Consider the following 21,460-nt stretch of genomic DNA (forward strand, 5'->3'; position numbering starts at 1 on the left):
GAATGAGAAAATTAGTATGTTTCCTTTATTTCACCCATTTTTGGTAGAAAAAAATATTTACTTTTTTTTTTTATTCCTTTTGCTATGAATTCAAAAGTTGATAAAACCATGTTTCACAAAGAGTGAACACAAAATTCCTCCTCAGTAATTATTTCTGTCCAACAACATGATCAACATACATGTTTTTATCAACCATATGACACAAAAGGCTTTGAGGAACAAAAACTTCTCATTTTCCCTAAAATGTATTAGAAATTGTACAAAATGAGAGGTATCTTTCAAGGAATGGGATGAATGACAACTTTCCCAGTGGCTCTTCCAGTTTCAAGATAAGAGAAAGCATCCACAACCTTATCAAATGGGAATGGTCCCTTTGGATCTATCACTGGTTTCACCTTCCCACTCTCCAAGTATGGGTTCAGTTTCTTCAACATCTCTCCATTTGATGTCACTACAAATCTAAAACCCGGTGGTGTTACTGCCCCTGTTAGCACTACCACACTCCCACCTTCCTTCATTGCCTTCACCGCCTTTTCGCCCTGACCTGTAGTTAGTACCAAGTGAAAAAATGGTTGTTAGTAGAGGCGGATCCAGAACTTAAACTCAATGGATTCAATCTTTAAGATTCAGAGCACACACATTGTGCTTTTGAAATGATGAGTTCAGTAAATATGGAAAATTTGCACTTTTATCCCTGAAATATCAACAAATTTCGATTTTCGTTGTGATTTGGTTAAGCACATTTGACCTCCAATTGATTCAAAATATGCAGTTTTGATATTTATGCTTCTGAATCTTTACAAATTCAATGAATTATTAACGGTTAAACCATTTAGGGGTTGTTTGGTAGCTGATTAGAGTTGTGTAGGTATTAGTAATGTATGGATTAGTTATGAGGGAATATATGTATTAGTTATGCAAAGTTTAGTTATTCCACTTTTTATCCTGCATAAAATAATATATAGATTCCCTTATAACTTATACATATATTAGTTATGCAGTCTATATTGCCAATCAAACACCATATTCGATGTTATACATGTCCAAACCAGCTACCAAACGACCGCTTAGTTATCTATGAGTTATGTTAAATTTGTATGTGCATTTTGTCCTGCTAATGAATATATCAGAATGGAAATTGTATAAGTTGAAACTTAAGTTCTCACCAACTGAATCATAAACAACATCAAACTTGTCAGGCAGGTCTTCAAAATTCTCCTTAGTGTAGTCAATAGCTAAATCAGCTCCTAAGCTTTTCAGGAGTTCCAACTTCCCTGTGCTGGAGGTAGCTGCTACTTTTGAAGCACCAAATACATGTTTGGCAAGCTGCATAACAGAAAGAACGTGACACTTCAGCTTCATTTTTTAGCAGCAGGGGCACATGAAAATAAAAAAAGATTTAACATGGATCGATAAGAAATCCCATTCTGGCACAATATGAGTCAGGGTGAACATCGGATAAGCAGGTATATAAATTGTTGCGATGCCCCAAAACATTAGGAGCATAAATATCCAAATGGAGAAAAGATAGCAAATGCTACCCAGTCTACTAGATTGTTTACACAAAAATAAGGGTAAGAAGCTATTTTATTTATCTCTAAAATGCCCAATGGATTATTGAGAATCCATATGATATAATATGCTGGGATGAAGAAGACAGGTGACTGATAATTAAGGGGAGTAAATGATGAAGACTGAAAAAACGATTTAACTTGGCATTGCCCTCAAAGAATCCTCCCGAAAGCCAAGTCAATATGTTGTCTTCTAGACACTAGCACCAGAATATTTTAATCTGTTGTAGTGGCCAACCTGTCTTATTATCCAAGTTACTAATCTCACTCTTTATGGACGGTAACTCATAGTTATCATTACATGACCTGAACACTTTTCTAGAAATCATGCTTTTCTAAAACTGAAATACATTTAAACGAGACTTGAAATGTTCATACCTGGATTACAAGGGATCCAACACCACCAGCACCTCCCAAAACAAGAATGGATTTGCCAGCAGAAAATCCAGCTTTCTCAAGACCTTCATAAGCAGTCTCAATAGCTAGAGGAAGAGCAGCGGCCTCTGCAAAACTCAGATTCTTGGGCTTCAAAGCAACTAGTTTCTCTTCAACAGCAGTGTACTCAGCTAAAGATCCAAATTGCTTTGGTCCATCTAATGCTTTCTCATGTATATCTCCATATACTTCATCCCCTTCTTTTAATCCCTTTACTTGACTACCAACTTTCACTACCATACCAGCAACATCATAACCTGGCACAGTCTACACAAAAGAGAAAATTATATGTTTTAGACCACATATACGGAAAAATTATGTGATTTTCTCCTATTTTCGTGTTGACTTGTACTTTCATAGAGGGAACACTTTTATTTACTTAATTAAACTTCAACAAGGCCCCTCACTTGCGCGTTTGATTCTTATTATGGGCCAAACACACATGGAAATTCTACTTTATAATGGATGCCAGAGAGACTTGAACCCACAATTTGTGCTTGCTCTAACATGTTAAATTGTGTGGTCATTTCATAAATAAAAACTCAAAATGTTAGAAAAAAATCATAATTTTGTTCAATCATTTACATTTTCACCAATTACAAGATGTTGAGATATATAATTAAGTAAATAAATGTCCGTTGTTTCTAACAACTGAAGCTTTTAGATGAGATGTCAGACACTTCAATATGGTATCATAGCAGGCAGAAGTGCTGAGTTCGAATCTCACCGCCGCCCATTATCAGAAAAAAATTCCACGTGCTTGACTCACTAAAAGAATCGAACCCGCACATGAAGGGGCGTGTTGAGATAACTAATTAGGCAAATAAATGTGTGTCCCCTCTAACGACTAAAACTTTTAGACGAAATGTCACACAGTTAAACACGGGATAGTGCAGATAGTCTCTAATTTAATATTGGCCTCCAATAAGGGTTACAGAATCTAAACACTAGTAGTGAACACTATAGTCATGAAGTGAAATAAGTAAGCACTTTCTGTGCTAAAATCTAAGGAGAAAAGTTGCACTAACACTATAACACAAGTGATGTGAAATGCAATTTTACAATTAAAACATGGAATTCAAACCAAACTCAAAGATAACAAGAAAACTGTGTCTAAACTTACAGGAAGTGGAGAATCAGTGGCCTTGAATTTTCCGAGCCGTCGTTTAAAATCAACAGGGTTAAGAGCAGCAGCAATAACCTTAATCAAGACTTGATCTTCCTTAATATCAGGAACTGAAACATTGGACTCAAACTTCAAAACATCAACACTTCCATAATCAGTATAACTCCAAGCTTTCATTTCAGAAGGAATAGAAGTACTTGTGGACGTTTCAGCAGCTGCAGCTTGAGAACTAGCAGAGACTCTAAGTGGCAAAACAGTGGAAAAATGGTTTCTTTGAATAATATTTTCAGCTTTTCTGTTAACCTTTACTCTAAGAACAGAAGTAGAAGAAAATGGAGAGTGAAGAGAAGAGAAAGAAGAGGGTGGATGAAGGGGTTTGAGTTGAAGAGTAGTGGAAGATAACAGAGCTTCCATTGTTCTTCTTTTCAACTTTTTTTTTTTTTACCTCTCACTCAGTATTTTACTCAAACACTTTATGTGCATGCTAGAGAAGATGAAATACTTGATGTTCGCCTTTTTTTTTTTTTGGGTAGAGTTCATTTTCAACCATCCATTTGTAAGTAAATTAGTGACTAGGAATATCTTGTCCTCACAATTTTCCTTTGTTTTTGATGAGGCCATAAGGAAATAAATAGCCACAAACTAACAAGAGCATTGAAGACACAACATAATGGGCCTTATGTCATTTTTTATTTTTATTTTATAATTTGTGAAGTTCTAATGTGTTAGAGATTAGTGACTATGGATTGATAAGATTTCAAATATAGGTTTTTGTTGAAAAATAATTGTGGATGTTGCTTTCAATTCTATTATACTTTTTTTTTTGTCTTTCTAACTATGACTATAAATATGTCATATTCTGCAATGTAAAAAAACATACGGAAGAATACAAATATTTCTCTTCTGCTTCTCTCTTTTATTAATCTCTCTTTCTTATTTTGCTAAGTTAGTTCATTTTAATACACGTTATCAGCACGAGCCTCCACTGCTTTGAGCTATATTTTTAAGAAGGTAACAAAAGGGGTAATAGTTTTATTTTCTTAAAATGTCTAATATCTCAAAACTTAAATTTGTTGCTCTTGATATTTCTGGAAAATGCTACTCATCATGGACACTAGATGTCGAAATACATCTAGAATCGATGGGTCTGGCAGACACCATCAAAGATGACAATACGAAATCTAGTCAAGACCGTGCCAAAATCATGATATTTCTCCGCCACCATCTTGACGAGGGGTTAAAATTACAATATCTCACATTAAAAGACCCCCTTAAACTGTGAAAAAATTTAAAAGAAAGATATGACCACCTGAAGTTGGTCATGCTTCCACAAGCATTTCATGATTGACTAAACCTAAAATTAATGGATTTCAAAAATATAACTGAATATAATTCTGGCTTGTTTAGAATTATAGTTTAGTTAAATTTATGCGGAGAAGAAATCACTGAGCAAGATAAACTTGAAAAGACATACGCCATATTTCCACCCGCGAATATGCTCCTACAGCAGCAATATATCGAAAAGGATTTTAAAAGATATTCTGAATTACTTTCTTACCTTCTGATTGCTGAACGTTACAATGAACTGCTAATGAAAAATTATAATAGTCGGCCCGTTGGTTCTCTACCACTCCCTGAAGTGAATTAGACAAATTATAACCAACGAAAAAGAGGTTATGGCCCCAGTCGTGGTCATTATCGAAGAAGAAATTATAATCATGATGCTCGGCTGACACTGAGAAATAATCAGCAGTACAAAAAGAAGAGTGAAAAGCCAGAAGCTTTATCAAAAAAAAATTCAGAAAGTATATGTCATAGATGTGGAGGTATGGGGCACTGGCCGCGGACTTGCCGGTCATTAAAACGTCTGATTCAGCTATATCAGGCATCCTTGAAGATGGAAGAAAATAATCAAGAGACAAACTTTATCTCTGAAGATAATATTGAGCCTGTGCATCTGAATGTAACTGATTTTTTTAATTTTTCAGAAGACAATATGAATATTGATAAGCCCAATAATATTTAAATAATTTCTTTTTTTATTTGTGTGTACTAAATGATATTTCTAGTCCATGTAAATAAATAAAATTTATGTAATGAGCATGTATTAATTATAATATTTACTTTATTTCTTTTTGAAGAAAAATATGGATATGCCTCAAATTTTATTTGGATCAATGATCAATCACGAGGATATTTGTGTAATTGATAGTGGAACAAATCATGCTATTTTTAAAGACGAAAAATATTTTTCCAACTTACTTAGAAGAAAAGCAAATGTTACTACAATTTCTGGTAATTCAAAAATGATTGAAGGCTCCGGAAGAGCTAATATATTTCTTCCTAAGGGGACAAAGATTGTTATAAACGATGCGCTATTCTCTTCTAAATCCCCAAGAAATTTGTTAAGTTTTAAAAATATCCGCAGAAATGGATATCATGTTGAAACACTAAATGAAATGAATACTGAATATCCTGGTATAACCAAGAGTCTCATGCCAAAAATATATTTTGAAAAAATTATCAATTTTGTCATCTGACCTATATTATGCAAAATTAGTGCAATTGAAGCATATTTGATCGTAAATCAGAAGTTTACTGATCTAAATACATTTGTGCTATGTCATGATCGAATAGGTCATCCTGGATCAATAATGATGAGACGAATTCTTGAAAATTCAATTGGACATCCGTTAAAGAACCATAAAATTCTTACGAATGATGAATTTTCATGTGCTGCTTGTTATCAAGGTAAATTAATTGCCAGACCATCGACCCTGAAGGTTGACATCGAATCTCCTGCCTTTTTAGAATGTATACATGGAGATCTATGTGGACCTATTCATCCACCTAGTAGATTGTTTAGATATTTTATGGTCCTAATAGATGCATCATCTAGATGGTCTCATTTGTGCCTCTTATCATCTCGCAATCTGGCGTTTGCGAAGTTGTTAGCACAAATAATAAGATTAAGGGCACAATTTTCAAATAATCCAATTAAGGCTATTTGCCTTGATAATGCTGGAGAAACATCCCAAAGTTTTGATGATTATTGCTTATCAATTGGGATAAAAATTGAACATCCTGTTGCTTATGTTCATACTCAAAATGACCTTGCCGAGTCATTTATTAAGCGCCTACAATTGATAGCTAGACCTTTACTAATGAAAATAAAATTGCCGATTAGTATTTGGGGTCATGCTATCTTACATGCAGCAGCACTTGTCTCAGACCAACACATTATAATAAATACTCTCCGTCATAACTAGTATTTGGTAATGAGCCAAATATAGCCCATCTACGAATTTTTGGTTGTGCGGTATAAGTTCCTGCAGCACCACCACAACGTACAAAAATGGGTCCTCAATGAAGGTTGGGCATCTATGTTGGGTTTGACTCACCCTCAATAATTCGATACCTTGAACCGTTGACTAGAGACTTATTCACTGCTCGATTTGCAGATTGTCGGTTTGATGAAATAAGTTTTCCGCAATTAGAGGGAGAGAAAAAGAAACCCGAAAAAAAATTGCGTGGAAAATTAAACCCAAAAAAATTGCATGGAAAATTTTATCACTATCTCATTTTGATCCACACATCCGCACATGTGAGCGGGAGGTCCAGAAGATCATACACTTACAGAAAATAGCAAATCAAATGCCAGATGCATTTACTGATTTGAAATGGATAACTAAGTCACATATCCCTGCAGTAAATGTGCCTATCCAGATTGATGTCCCAAAAGGACTGTCTACTAGTATCATAACTTCTGAATCCCAAACACGCCTGAAGCGTGGTAGACCATTGGGTTCAAAGGATAAAAATCCTAGAAAGAGAAGCGTGAGGAATAATAAAGATGATACTACAAAAGAACCTCATGAAGAAGGTCAAGATTTGAGTAATCCTGATATTCCTGAAGAAATTAGTGAACCCGAGACTCAATTGAATGAAAAGCTTTTAATAAGTTTCACCGGTGATGAGATAAATTTAGATCGATCGAAAATTACGATGGATAACATTTTTGCATTTAATGTTGCACTTAACCTCATGCAAGATAGTGAAAGTCTTGAGCCTAAATCCATCGAAGAATGTCGACGTAGATGTGATTGACCAGAATGGCAAAAAGCAATTCAATCAGAATTAGACTCACTTGCTAAACGTGAGGTTTCTGGACTTGTAGTCCAAACCCTTGAAGGTGTAGAACCAGTTGCCTATAAATGAGTTTTTGTGCGAAAACTAAATGAGAGAAATGAAATTATAAGATACAAGGCACACCTTGTTGCACAAGGATTCTCTCAAAAACCTGAGGTCAACTATGAAGAAACATATTCACCTGTTATGGATGAAATAACTTTTTGATATCTCATCAGTTTAGCTGTACATAAAAATCTTGAAATACATCTAGTGGACGTAGTTACAGCTTACCTTTATGGTTCACTTGATAATGAAATTTACATAAAAATTTAAGAATGATTAAAATTGTCTCAAGCATGTACTAAGTTTCGGGAGATGTACTCAATGAACCTACAAAGATCATTATATGATATGAAACAATTAGGGCGTATGTGGTATAATCACCTTAGTGAGTACTTGATAAATGAATGTTATATAAATGATGTCATTTGTTCATGTGTTTTTATTAAGAAAATGGAATCAGAGTTTGTTATACTCGCCGTTTATGTTGATGATATAAATCTCATTGGAACCCCTAAAGAGGTCAAAAAGGCGATTGAATAGCTAAAGAAAGAATTTGAGATGAAAGAGCTTGGAAAGACAAAACTTTGTCTAGGTCTGCAAATTGAACATTTAGCAGACAAGGTCTTTATCCACCAATCTGCCTACAATGAAAAAATCTTAAAACGATTTAAATGGACAAAGCACATCCATTAAGTACTCCAATGATTGTTTGATCACTTGAAGTGGAAAAAGATCCATTTCGACCTCCAGAAGAGGATGAAGAACTTCTTGGTCCTGAAGTACCATATCTCAGTGCTATTGGTGCACTTATGTACCTTGCTAACGCAACCATACCTGATATAATATTTTCTGTTAATTTGCTAGCAAGGTATAGTTCATCCCCAATGTGAAGGCATTGGAACAGTATCAAGCATATTTTGCGATATCTAAAGGGTACTATTGATATGAGTTTGTTTTATACTAATAAAGGTTGTGCATACCTTATTAGTTATGCAGATGTAGGTTATTTATCAAACCCACATAAAGCTCGATCTCAAACAGGCTATCTATTTACACACGGAGGAACTGCTGTATCATGGTGATCTACAAAGCAGTCTATTGTTGCCACTTCTTTAAATCATGCTGAAATAATAGCAATTCATGAAGCAAGTAGAGAATGTGTATGGTTGAGAACGATGATACAGTTCATCAAAGAAAGATGCGGCCTAAAAAATGATGTTAAAGTACCCACAGTTATATTCGAGACAATGCTGCGTGTATAGCTCAATTGAAAGGTGGCTTCATAAAAGGAGACAGAACGAAACATGGTTCATCAAAATTATTCTTCACACTTGATCTTCAGAAGAATGGTGATATTGATGTACAACAAGTTCATTCAAGTGTTAATCTTGCAGATTTATTCACAAGGCATTACTAACATCAACTTTTGAGAAGCTAAGATATAAGATTGGAATGCGTCGTCTCCACATTATCAAATGAAGTTTTCATCAGGGGAGTAAAATACGCGCTGCACTCTTTTTCCCTTAACCAAGATTTTGTCCCACTGAGTTTTTCTGATAAGGTTTTTTAATGAGACAGCACTCAAGGCTTACCAGATGTGTGTACTCTTTTTCCTTCATTAGATTTTTTCTCACTGGGTTTTTCCTAGCAATGTTTTAACAAGGCACAAGATATATGGGTGTTCAGAATAACTATGTATATTTGTCCTTTCACTAGAATTTTTCTTTTTATAGACATCCAAGGAGGAGTGTTGAAAAATAATTGTGGATGTCCCTTTCAATCCCATTCTACTTTTTCCCTACCCACATTCTTTTGTCTTCCTAACTATGGCTATAAATATGCCATATTCTGCAATGTAAAAAAAACACACACGGAAGAATACAAACACAAATATTTCTCTTCTGCTTCTCTCTTTTATTAATCTCTCTTCCTTATTTTGCTAAGTTAATTTATTTTAAAATAATTTTGCAATTTTTTAACACCTTTTGTTTGTTATATTTTAACCCATGACACTCTCTACTGAGTTAGTCAGATGATGTTGCTTGTCTTCTTTAAAAATATCAGATATATGCGTGTTAGATTTTTCAAAAATAACAAATATTTGAAGGGAGAATCCAGGCATGAAACTTAGAAGGTGAAGTAGTAAATGGTCAGAGCCAAAACTTAAAAAACTAATTTTATAAATATGGACTGGAATTGCCGGCCCTAATTAAATCATTATTGTTCCACCCAATAGAGCTTGACCCTGAATAGACTAGAATGGTCTAGTGAAGCTGGTCCTTGAAATCGACAAAGTTTATCTTAGACTGGCCAACTCCTCCGCCAAGGTTTTACTCATAGGACCCACTGCTTTCTTTATCTGGTTTGACTTTAGTCTATCTAGCACCTTCCAGTCATTTCATGGAAGGAAAAAAAAATGTAGTTGTCTGCGTTGATGCATTCCCTTCTCTCGTTTTTCTACTACTTGTCTTTAAGAGAAGCTTAGTAGGTGTGTAACATGTCAAGGAGGTGGCTTTGACGTTCGATTTACTCTCCATGTTCTCACTGTGAGTTGGAAACAAGAGAGGTCAATCAACGTGGAACCCGAGGACAGAACCAAGACTTTGTGATTAACCCGAAGAACCACTCACATCAAACACAGTTGCATAATTAACAAGAACTAAAAACTACAAAAGCTCAGACATTATAAAAATGATAAAGAGTATAAAGGGGCAGCCCGGTGCACTTAAGCTCCCGCTATGTGCAGGGTCCGGGGAAGGGCCCGACCACAAGGGTCTATTGTACGCAACCTTACCTTGCATTTCTGCCAGAGGCTGTTTCCAAGGCTTGAACCCGTGACCTCCTGGTCACATGGCCAGTTACTCCAAGGCTCCCCTTCAAAAATGATAAAGAGTATAAATTACACAAATCACTATTTTGAATATGAGCCAGATGTTTAATCACAAGATGAACTAGAGGTCATGTATAAGAGGTTAAAGTGGACCTATGTTACTAAAAGGAGCTAGGCTTTTCATCAAACATTTGTTTTCAGTTAATCTCATCTTGTTTTGGAGCACATTTTGGATGGAGTCCATAATCGCAACGTTTGCAGAAGAAAGCCCACCCGTATCCCATCTCCTTGCACCCACTGCAAAGATACACTTGCTGATGTATCAGTGCAAGTTCATGCTCATTGTGAACTTCATCTCTGCCTTTCTTGGGCCAACCCGTTGTATTTTTGTCGAGTTGTTGCTGCAAATTCTTTATATGTTCTTCTGTGAAGGGATAGGCTCCTGCACCGTGTGTCTCTAACAGCTGCCTTATTTGTGTATTCACAGTGCAGCCACTAGGACTAATTGCTATGGCCACTGGAACGCCTACAATGTTGAATCTACGCGACAGAAATGACCTCCTTTCATCATCGAAAGGAAGTGCTAACCAGGGCATACTTGAATAGAAGTTATCAAAGGAAGACTCATCTTGATCACTAGAGATGAAAATCACTTCAAAATTTTCATCTTTCTTCTTGATTTCATGGTATGCACTTACGAGTTTGGGTAGAAATTCTCGACTTGGAAGACTCCAACTTGCTGCAAAATACAGTACAATGTTGTTCCCCACTAGTTTCCGTACAGGAACCTGAACAAGTACATGGAAAAAGAACATGATTAGCATACATTTAACTTCATCAGTCCCTTTGAAATGAATTCACATTTTTCATTCACTTATTTCAATTGACTAAACATACCTTTAAACCGCCATTTGAAATGACAAAATCTCGATTTGCAGTTACAAGAATGGACTCTAATGTTTGTGCTTCTAGTTTTTTCTTCTTTAGTTGAGCCAAAGTAGCAAGCTTTTCTTGTGTGAAAGGAAATGCTTCATCACCATATTCTTCGACAAATTTAACTGCATTTTCCTGTAGAGTTTTCCCATATGGACTTAATACGACAAGCTGTGGTAGGAGTTTATGCTCAAAGTACTGAACAAGTCTCTCACAGTTCTTGTCCTTGAAAGGTAAAGCCAACCATGGCATTGCTTCAAAGCCTTCTTTAAAATCCTCATATTTTTCATCCAGAGAAATCAGCACAATTTCAAAGTTCTTTCCTTCTAGTTTTTCGTATACTTCTGCTAGCTTCAAAGTGAAATTTTTGCACCCTGTATGAGTACTCATTGCAAAATATAGGCAAACTGTTTTCCCTTCAAGCTCAGACACAGAAATCTGTAAACAAGCATGTCGAAAATAATCACAAAAAACTACAAGCATGTCGAAAATCAACTCAAGGACATTTTAAGTTTTCAATACGAAAAAAACAAACCATTACCTTGTTCTCTTCATTCGATATCAAGATATCACGTGATCCATAGACCAGAAGAGACGTCAAAGACTGATTCTCCTTAGCCCTCTCTACTTCCAGCCTCAAGTAATTAATTCTTTCAGATGTAAATGGATAGGCTTCAGGACCAAAGTGCTTGATAAATTTAACGCCCTCGTTGCTCAAAACTTTGCCTGTTCCATCAAGAATCACAAGATGTGGAATTGCCCTTACTTTGAACAGCTGCTTTAAGTTCTTTCTAGCCTCAGCATCAGAAAATAGAACAGCAAGCCATGGCATTTTCCCAAAGTATTCATTAAACGATTCGTCATCTTTGTCAGATGAAATGAACACTATTTCAAAGTCACCTTTAGGATATAGACTCTCGTAAGCTTCCACCAGCTTTGGTGTAAACTGGCAACATGGACCACACCATGAACCGGAGAAATACAAGCCCACAATCTTTTCTGTTATGCTGCTAAATGTAACCTACAGACAAGAATAAGATCAGTGATCCAGTTTGTTTTTGTTCAATCTTTCTTTGTTCACTATAGAGGAAGTATATACAGTCAAATGTCATTATAACAGCTTAGAAAAGGATAATTAAGAAACATTTGAAGGGATAGTGCCAGTAAACCTATATAAAAGCACCTCACTTATACATACCTGTTCGCCGTTTCTACGTATTAGAAAGTCTCTCTCCCTTGAAGACAGTACAACTGTGAGATCATGAGAGGAACTTTCTTGATCAATTACCATAGCCATCAGTTACTGATTCCTTTATCTCTCAAAACTGTACAACTCTCAACATGTTTCATTTGATATGTTCTGTTTGATTCTCTCTTAAAGGAAACTTATCAGGGACAGTGAGCACTTGCCGGTCAATTTCATCTGAAGTTTCAACCTGGCCGGCCCTGTTACAAATACATATTAAATTGGTTTCAAGTCTATTAATGAATAAGTTAATCCCTTCAAATGTATCTTAATTAGACTTTTCTTATGAGTCTTGTGAACATGGATTAGAAGTATTAGCTTCCTAGATTAAACTTTGAAGGGCATTTTGTTACAAGTGCTACAATATTATATAATCAAATAGACTATACAATAGTGACAAATGAAATGGAATATTATTATTATTATTAGAATGGACAGTGGCATCTTAATTCCTTCCGTGACCAAGATTCCTCATGTATGCTTCTTTGTCTCTACTGGGAAAAGCTATATCTTTTGCCTGCCGGCTTCTCCAAATAACCTTATTAAAATTCCATGCACAGAAACAAATTTCCCAACTTCTTTTTTTTAAAGCTATATCTTTCGCTCTGTCCACCCAGGCTCGGACAAATGAAAAGAATCACCTTGTGTTTTTCGTCTCCGTTGGGATTTAAACATGAGACCTCATGACTCTTGATCACTTCATTGGCCACTAGGCTACACCCTTGAGTGCAATTTTTTTTAACTTTGTTGCAGCTAGTACTTTCTTTTCCCCCATAAGTTGAAAGATTAGAGCAATCTTTGGTCCACAACGATACTACTTTTAGCTAATGTCTAGAGGATTCATTTAACCCTAATTGATGCAAATTCTTACACATCTCATTCCAAGACTTTTTATTAGATTTAGAGGGAGTTGGGACCATTTGGAATGTAGTAAACAAAAAATGATCATTATTATACAATTTTATGTGCCTTATGTTATAAAAAAACGGTCATAAAACAAGATTAAAAGTAATCAACCATAATCACAAATTAAGCTTTGAAACAAACTTCATCATCATAAAACCATCCTTCATTTGGTTGTCTTTTTCGTATTTGCGTTTCTCTGTATGATCTTCCTTTGTTGGTATCCATTTCATGCCACAAATTTTTCTTTTTTGTTAAGTTGAAAAATTGACGAGTCAAAAAATATGGATTGGTAGTTGAAAAATAAATCTCAACAACCAAATCTCACAATTTTTGACTATGAAAAAACCTAACAAAGTTTGAATTTTGCTTTCTAATTGATGTCATCAATGATATCAAAGGTAATAAATTTTCCCTATAAATAGGGCACTCATGCTCATTTGTTAAACACACCAAGATAAGAGAGAAAAATATTAGAGAGCAAAGTGACGTATTTCATAGACTATAAGAAAATAGTTTGTGAAGAAAAATAGAGTGTGAGCGATATTTTTAGTAAGGTGGGAGATCAAAAGAGTGTTATTCTTTTTGAGTTTGTTGTGGTCACTTTAAGTGTTGTACTCATGACTACCCAGTGTAAAATTCCTTACTATCGTGATATCAATTGCTCCTTTTGGCCTGTGGTTTTTTCCTTATTTAAAAGGGTTTTCACATAAAATTCTTGGTGTCATTGTTTTTCCATTTTATTTCCACTATTTTGACCATATATATTTTTGTGTTAGTTTGCATTTTTTCAACAAACTGATATCAGAACAAGGTTTTATCTGAGTATGCTCTGTGGTTGTAACATAGTCTGAACTTTCACATTAAAAAAGATTTACTTTGGTTTGCAATAACTATATATTTTTTAGGGAAAATGATGGAAGCCAACACTAGTAGAATGATTATTTTGAATGGTGTTAATTATACAATTTGTAAGGGAAAAATGGAAGATCTGCTTTATGTCAATTTTTTTTATCAATCAGTCTTTACCACTGTAAAACCTGATGATAAAATAGATGAAGAGTGGAATCTGTTGCACAGAAAGGTGTGCTAATTTATTAGGCAATGGATTGACGATAATGTGTTGAACCATATTTCTGAAAAGACACATGCTCGTACCTTATGAGAGTATCTTAAAAGCTTGTATGCTCGGAAGACTGGAAACAATAAAATGTTCTTAATAAAATAGATGTTAAGTTTAAAATATCATGATGGTTCTTATATGACAGATCAACTGAATAAATTTTAGGGAATCATGAACCAGTTGTCTGCTATGAGCATTAAATTTAACGAAGAAATTCAAGGCTTGCTTGTACTTGGTCCTTACCAGACTCTTGAGAAACATTTAGAACTTCATTGTTAAATTCTTCTCCAGATGGTGTGATATCTATGGATTCCGCCAAGACTAGTGTCTTGAACGAAGAAATGAGAAGAAAATCTCAAGGTTCTTCTTCGTCGGATGTCCTAGAAACTGGCTCCAAGAGGAAAAATAAAAATTGTGATTCTCAGAATAGAGAATATAGTAGGAGAAAATCTAGAGGCAGACTTAAGAATATTGAGTTCTATCATTGTTGTAACATCCCGTAAAAATGTTGTATACGATATTTCAATTCTCGCCTAAAAAAATGATACAACCTCTGTATTTTGGGCATAACTTTTCATAGGATTGTCCAAATTGTGTGATTTGAGTAACCACAAGATCATTACCTACAACTTTTGTGAGACCATATTTTAAGTTTCGGAGGTTAAGTAGGTCAAATAAATTAATTGTTGTAAGATAGGATGCTGTGACGGAATTGAGTATTTATAGAAGAAAAATCATATCTCACTGTAGAATTATCCAAATTGGTTGATTCTTAAACTATATGAAACTATACTTCCATATCTACAATTCTTATGAAGACATCAAATCTTAATAAAGAATTTATCTTATTCAAACATAGCTCTAAAAAAGAGTATTCTGTTAAAAAGAACTCATTTCACCTACCATGGAACGATCTAGATACATTTGACATCACTCATGACATCAATTGTCCTTCATTTAGCATCACCCATGACATCACAATTTTTCATTAAATTTTCAGATTTTTTTTTATAATTATTTTATTTATTGTTAGGTCCCTCCTCCACACCTATAAATACCTACCTTATTTACTCATTTTATTCATCAAGCTTTCTCAAGCAACTCTTCTATCTATACACTTCTTTACTCATTCTCAAATATAGTTTAGTTCTTAGTAGTGAAGAAATACTATTCCGGTGATTCATATACTTCAGGTAGTACACAAAATATTTCGGAGGGGAGAAAAGTTAGGACTCAAGAGTGTTCATTAAGTCCTTCGGTTCCGACTAAAGCTTCGGATTCCAGGTATGTAAGACTTCAATGAGAGTATTCCTTCCACTCTCATGTCTAAATTATTTTGATTATATGATAAATTATATTTATTTTCTTTAAGCTTTACTCTAAGTTATATGGGCGTTTATCCATGGGTTCTTCCACCCATGTAGTCCAAAAACTCTTTCAATTAAGTCTCTTGATTTCAAGTAATATTTTTATGGTAATTCTTATTTTTACTTAATAGTACGAATCATGGTTAAACTAATGATTATTGGTCTATTTTGATGCAACATAATTTCCTATGTATGAATTGATGGTTCCTCTATTTATCTATTTAAAGGTTCTTGAAATTCATGATGGGTTATTTAAAGCATAATTTTTTTATTAATGGATTTCAAAGTATTTATGTATATTTATTTACACATGTTTGCAAGTTGAAGTGATTTGAACCCACCTAGTTTTACTATATTTTCAATAAAGTTTGACTTGAAAGCTTTGACTCCAAATGAATGTTTATGAAAGCAATATCTATGATCAAAAGGGAGTCTATGAAATGAAAGAATGATGAAATGATATGAATGATGGATTCTTTATGCAATAAAGACAATTCTTGCATATTTGAATTATCAAATATTTTAATGAGCTATTCTACCGAATATGATGTTTGAATTCTCAAGTTATATGCTATCAATATTTTGAAGTATTAGACTATTCCATGGAATTGACTTAGCACCGAATGAGGCATTGAGGTGGGATTCGGTAAGGGAATTCTAGTAGCAACCCCTTGTCTCATTAACTATGTGCCAACATAGGAGCCCTTGTAGGCTTAGGCTAATGGATCCATAAATAGCCCTTAAAGTTAAAGTTAAAGAAATGAATGAAGTTGACGGAGTTCTACCTGACAAGTAGTCTCCCCGGCCAACGTAGGGGGTTATGTTGGATTCCATATAATAGCTCGCATGGTCTTAAATGTCGGTTATGGTCATTTTCCCACAAAATGAATGTTTTAAAGGATATCTATATGATTTATTATGCATGCATTACATTATATTCCATATTACATAAATGTTATAATATTTCCTCAATGTTCATGCATCCTTACATACTTAGTACATTCAAAGTACTAACACATACTCTTTTGCCTACATGATATCACCATGTAGGGACCAGTGATCCTCCTCGTTCTCCTCCATGTGGGTAGTTGAGATTTCATTGAAGACTACTTTTGGTGATTTCCCATGTTCCGGGAACAATACTCCTTTATCTTTCTAGCTTATGATATGTTGAGATATTTTACTATGGCATTTCTTCTATTATGATTGAGGGTGAGCTAGAGACTTGTCTTAGCCCCGTTAAATCTAATAGTTAGAGGTATTGTTGGATATATGTAAGTTGAAGATTTACTATTATGATTTTCGCTTGTTTATTTATTATCATTACCTATGAAAGGCTAAAAGAATGCTAAGAGGCTTGTTTGAGGTACTTTCGGGTTCCTCATTCGCCATGTCACGTCTAGGCCCTAGGTTTGAGTTGTGACAATTGTAGAATGAAAGGGCACACAAAGAAGTTCTGTCGGAAATTAAAGAGGGAGAACAAAGACAGAGAGGATAATAAAGAAGATGGCAATGAAAATTGCCTAGACACCATCTCGACCGAAAATCTTGTTACAGTCCTTGATGCATATATGATAAATATTGCTTGTGATGAGTTAAACTAGGTTGTGGACATTGGTGCCGCATCTCATGTAGCATCAAGGAAAGATTTTTTTCTCTTGCTATACTCCTGGTGACTTTAGAACCTTGAGTGTGGGTAATGAGAATGTATCTAGGGTGGTTGATGTTGCTATAATTTATTTGAAAACTAGTATTGGAACTAAACTAGTTTTGAACAATATAAAATATAGACCTGATGTTCGTCTACACCTTATTTCTGTTGGTGTTCTAGATGATGAAGGATATGTTAGTACCATTGGTGGAGGAAAATGGAAACTCATTAAGAGTTCCTTGGTTGTGGCTCGTGGTAACAAACACCGTGGTCTATATTGGACTACGGCTTCTACCTGTACCAATATGGTAAATGCAGTTGAGAGCGATAACTCTTAAACGTTATGGTACAAGAGGCTTAGCCACATCAGTGAGAAAAGACTTAATGTTTTTGCCAAGAAGGAATTATTGTCAAATTTCCAAAGTACTAAATTAGAAAAGTGTAAGTACTGCTTGGCTGGAAAATAAAATAGAGTTTTCTTTAAGTCTAACTCTCCTTCAAGAAAGACATAGTTGCTTGAGTTGGTACACTCTAATTTATGCGATCCAATAAAGATAAGGACTCTGGGTGGTGCACTCTACTTTGTCACTTTCATTGATGACTGCTCAAGAAAGTTTTAGGTCTATGTCTTGAAGACTAAAGACCAAGTGTTGGGTGTCTTTAACATATTTCAGGCTTCAGTTGAAAGAGAAACTGAAAAGAAATTGAAATGTATTCTTATTGATAATGGTGGTAAATATTGTGGACCATTTGACGAATACTGCAAGCATCAAGATATTAGGCACTAGAAACTCATCCTAAGACTTATCATCTTAATGGGTTGGCTGAGAGGATGAACAGAACCTTGATGAAAATAACGAGATGTTTGCTTTCTGAAGCAAAGTTGCCGAACTCCTTTTGGGGTGAGGCCTTATTGACTACTGCACATATTATTAACTTATCTCCTGCGATTGCTTTGCAAAGTGTTGTTCCAAATAGATTTTGGTATGAAAAAGTTGTTTCCTATGACCATTTAAGAGTATTTGGTTGCAAAGTTTTTGTACATGTGCCAAAGATGGAGGTCAAAGTTAGATGCCAAGAAAAGACAGTGTATCTTCATTGGATATGGACTTGATGAATTTGTTATAGGCTATATGATCTAATTGAGAAGAAGCTTGTGAGAAGCCGCGATATAATCTTTATGAAAAATCAAACCATTGAATATATTGACAAAGCGGAGAAGCTAAAATCTTCAAGTTCTGATGGCGTAGTCCATCTTGATCAAGTTCCTCATACAAGTGTGCATGATGGGCATGATGATCATGGTGATGCCCAGAATCATGTCCCAGATCAACATGTTGATATTGATAATAACAATGATATTGTTATTGATGATGCTCCTACTCATGAAGTTGTAGAAGAAGCAAATAATCCTCTTAGGAGGTCCATAAGACAGTGTATTCCTTTCTCTCGCTATTCACCTAATGAGTATGTGCTACTCACTGATGGGGGTGAACCTGAGTGTTATGAGGAGGCCATGGAAGATGAGCATAAAAATCAATGGATTAAAGCCATGCAAGGTGAGATGAAATATTTGCATGAGAATCACACTTATGAGTTGGTGAAGTTACCTAAGGGCATGAGAGCTTTGAAGAACAAGTGGGTGTTCAAAGTTAAAGTTGAAGAACATAGCTTGAAGCCCAAATACAAAGCTAGATTGGTTATTAAGGGATTTGGTTAAAGAAAGGGTATTGATTTTGACAAAATATTTTTTCCTGTCGTGAAAATGTCCTCAATTCGTATAATTCTTGGTTTGACTGCTAGTCTTAATTTAGAGATTGAGCAGATGGATGTGAAGACGACTTTTCTTCACGGTGACCTAGAAGAGGAGATTTATATGGAATAACCTGAGGGCTTTAAAGTAAATAGTAAAGAAAATTTTGTGTGTAAACTCAAAAAGAATCTCTACGGGCTAAAGCAATCTCCTAGACAGTGGTACAAGAAGTTTGAATCTGTTATGGGGGAGCAAGGCTACAAAAAGACTTCTTCAGGTCATTGTGTATTTGTACAAAAATTTTCTGACAATGATTTTATCATCCTCCTGTTATATGTGGATGATATGTTAATTAGGGCTGGGCGTTCGGTATTCGGTTTGGTATTTTTAAAGTTTGAGTTCGATAATTCGGTAATTGGTAATTCAAAGTATATACCAAATACCGAACTTTCAAACTTCGGTTCAGTAATTCGATAATCGATAAATCAAACTTTGATTTAGTACGATATTCGGTAATACCATATTAAAATCGAAGTCCACTGTATTGTATTAGACATTGAAATCTCTACAAGGCCAAAATTACTGATAGACAATTTCTGTACATGGTAATTACCAAAAATATGACTTGATTTTAATATAAACATCACATAAAGAGAACAGGGAAAATTGAAATGGCATTATGAACTTAAAATTGCCAACTCTTATCACAAGCTTCTCAAATTTCAACATAATTGACAGTACAAGGATTGTTGTGTATTCATCAGTTAATATGCATGTCAACAAGGAGATATAATAAATCCATAGTTGCATTGAAGTAAAAGTATAATCATGACAAACACCATCTCCACCCCCTTCCTAGGAAAGGGAAAAAAATAAAAAAAATTAGAAACCATCACAATCCAGAACATGAAAACAAAAACTGGTTTACAATATAGTAATCTGAGCTTTCTTTTTCAGCATCATCCCTTTCATTTGGAATAGCAAAGACAATGTTCTTTCTGGCAACAAACAACAACAACAAATAACACCCACCTGTTTTTCAGCAACATACAACAACAGCAACAAAAAACAGCAACAAACAATAGCAACTAACAACACCCACCTGTTTTTCAGCAACACACAACAACAACAGTCAACAACATCACCTGCAGCAGCTACACTACACATGCAACACACAACAACAACATCAAAAAACATAAGCTGCAGCACCTACACAGCCTATACTACACCTGCAACACACAACAACAACAACAAACAACAACAAACAAACAACACCCACCTGTTTTTCAGCTTGAACAATGCAGTCAATATCATCCATAGCTAAAAAGAATTTAAAATGTGTCAACAATTAAACAAAGTAAAAAAAATATAAAAATAAAATACAAAAACTAAAAAAATATACCAAGTTTAAGTTTCATAAAATCATTAAAATCTTCTTCAATATTTATGGGATAAGGCTCATTTCGACGCCAATCTTGAAGACAAATAACAGCTTGCACCAATTTCGAAGTCAAAGAACTCCTAAATGAATCAAGAATACGCCCCCCAATGCTAAAGGCACATTTCGATGCCACACTAGAAATTGAAATTGCCAACACATCAAGAGCCATCTCGAATTTTTTTTATATCTAGGAGAATGAGCTTTCCACCACGACAAGATATCAAAATTGTCGTCATCATCATTCGGCTCTAGTTCTTCACTAAGATACCTTTCCAACTCTGACTTACCACCCAAACCTGTACCATCTTGTTTGTTCCTCTTCATTTGGATCCTATTTCTCACTTTTGTTGATTTTGTGCTAGTGTTAGAGATAGATAAATCCGATGTCTAACCCGATAAATCAGAGAGAGAAGATGAGCGTCGAGATACATTAGAGAATTTTGCTACATACTCTTCAAACATAGATTTCATGTAAGTCACCATTTCATCTTTTATTTCACTTCCCTTTTCATCTCCAAACATATCCTCAAGTGCGTCGCCAACATACTCAAGTTTGTTACGAGGATCTAAGATAGAGGCAATAAAAAACACTTTATTCATTATTTCAGGAGCACCCTAATACTTGACAAACTTTTCTTTCATTTTTTCTCCCATTTTTGCCAAAGAAGGATCATTGTATTCCATACACTATCTTAAATGATTGTGAAACTCAACTATATCTTAAAAGTGACCATTAGAAGTGACGTAGAGTGAACCTGAAACCTTCTCAGTTAGATCATAAAATCTGTTAAGAAATATTACCATATTTCTCACCTTTTGCCAATCATCACTTTCAAGTACACCTGCAACACTTCCATCTTCACAAACATGATTAGCAAGATAAGTTG

General features: G+C 34.8%; 2 protein-coding genes across 2 annotated transcripts; both read right to left on the minus strand.

The window, feature by feature from the left end:
* Nucleotides 1-111: 111 nt before the first annotated feature.
* On the minus strand, nucleotides 112-3,797 carry LOC129880341 (2-methylene-furan-3-one reductase). The gene is made up of 4 exons (XM_055954331.1): nucleotides 3,130-3,797; nucleotides 1,950-2,273; nucleotides 1,167-1,326; nucleotides 112-544 (listed from the first exon to the last, which is right to left on the minus strand). The coding sequence occupies exons 1-4, from the start codon at nucleotides 3,544-3,546 to the stop codon at nucleotides 279-281; spliced, it is 1,167 nt and encodes a 388-aa protein (XP_055810306.1). The 5' UTR covers nucleotides 3,547-3,797; the 3' UTR covers nucleotides 112-278.
* Nucleotides 3,798-10,204: 6,407 nt separating this feature from the next.
* Nucleotides 10,205-12,652, minus strand: LOC129875529 (probable nucleoredoxin 1). Its single transcript, XM_055950832.1, has 4 exons — nucleotides 12,288-12,652; nucleotides 11,631-12,110; nucleotides 11,054-11,527; nucleotides 10,205-10,944 (listed from the first exon to the last, which is right to left on the minus strand). Exons 1-4 carry the CDS (start codon nucleotides 12,384-12,386, stop codon nucleotides 10,354-10,356), a joined length of 1,644 nt encoding a protein of 547 aa, XP_055806807.1. The 5' UTR covers nucleotides 12,387-12,652; the 3' UTR covers nucleotides 10,205-10,353.
* Nucleotides 12,653-21,460: the final 8,808 nt, after the last annotated feature.

This window comes from Solanum dulcamara, chromosome 2 (assembly GCF_947179165.1).
Source record: "Solanum dulcamara chromosome 2, daSolDulc1.2, whole genome shotgun sequence".
Classification (NCBI taxonomy): domain Eukaryota; kingdom Viridiplantae; phylum Streptophyta; class Magnoliopsida; order Solanales; family Solanaceae; genus Solanum; species Solanum dulcamara.

Bases quoted from the DNA above. Each gene is read 5' to 3' on its own strand.
- LOC129875529 (XM_055950832.1), bottom strand. From the start codon at position 12,386: ATGGCTATGGTAATTGATCAAGAAAGTTCCTCTCATGATCTCACAGTT. The intron at 11,528-11,630 runs GTAATGGTTTGT...GCTTGTTTACAG, and splicing joins TATCGAATGAAGAGAACAAG to ATTTCTGTGTCTGAGCTTGA. The intron at 10,945-11,053 runs GTATGTTTAGTC...GTACTTGTTCAG, and splicing joins TTTCAAATGGCGGTTTAAAG to GTTCCTGTACGGAAACTAGT.
- LOC129880341 (XM_055954331.1), bottom strand. From the start codon at position 3,546: ATGGAAGCTCTGTTATCTTCCACTACTCTTCAACTCAAACCCCTTCAT. The intron at 1,327-1,949 runs GTATGAACATTT...TCTGTTATGCAG, and splicing joins TTGGATCCCTTGTAATCCAG to CTTGCCAAACATGTATTTGG. The intron at 545-1,166 runs GTGAGAACTTAA...TACTAACTACAG, and splicing joins TGTTGTTTATGATTCAGTTG to GTCAGGGCGAAAAGGCGGTG.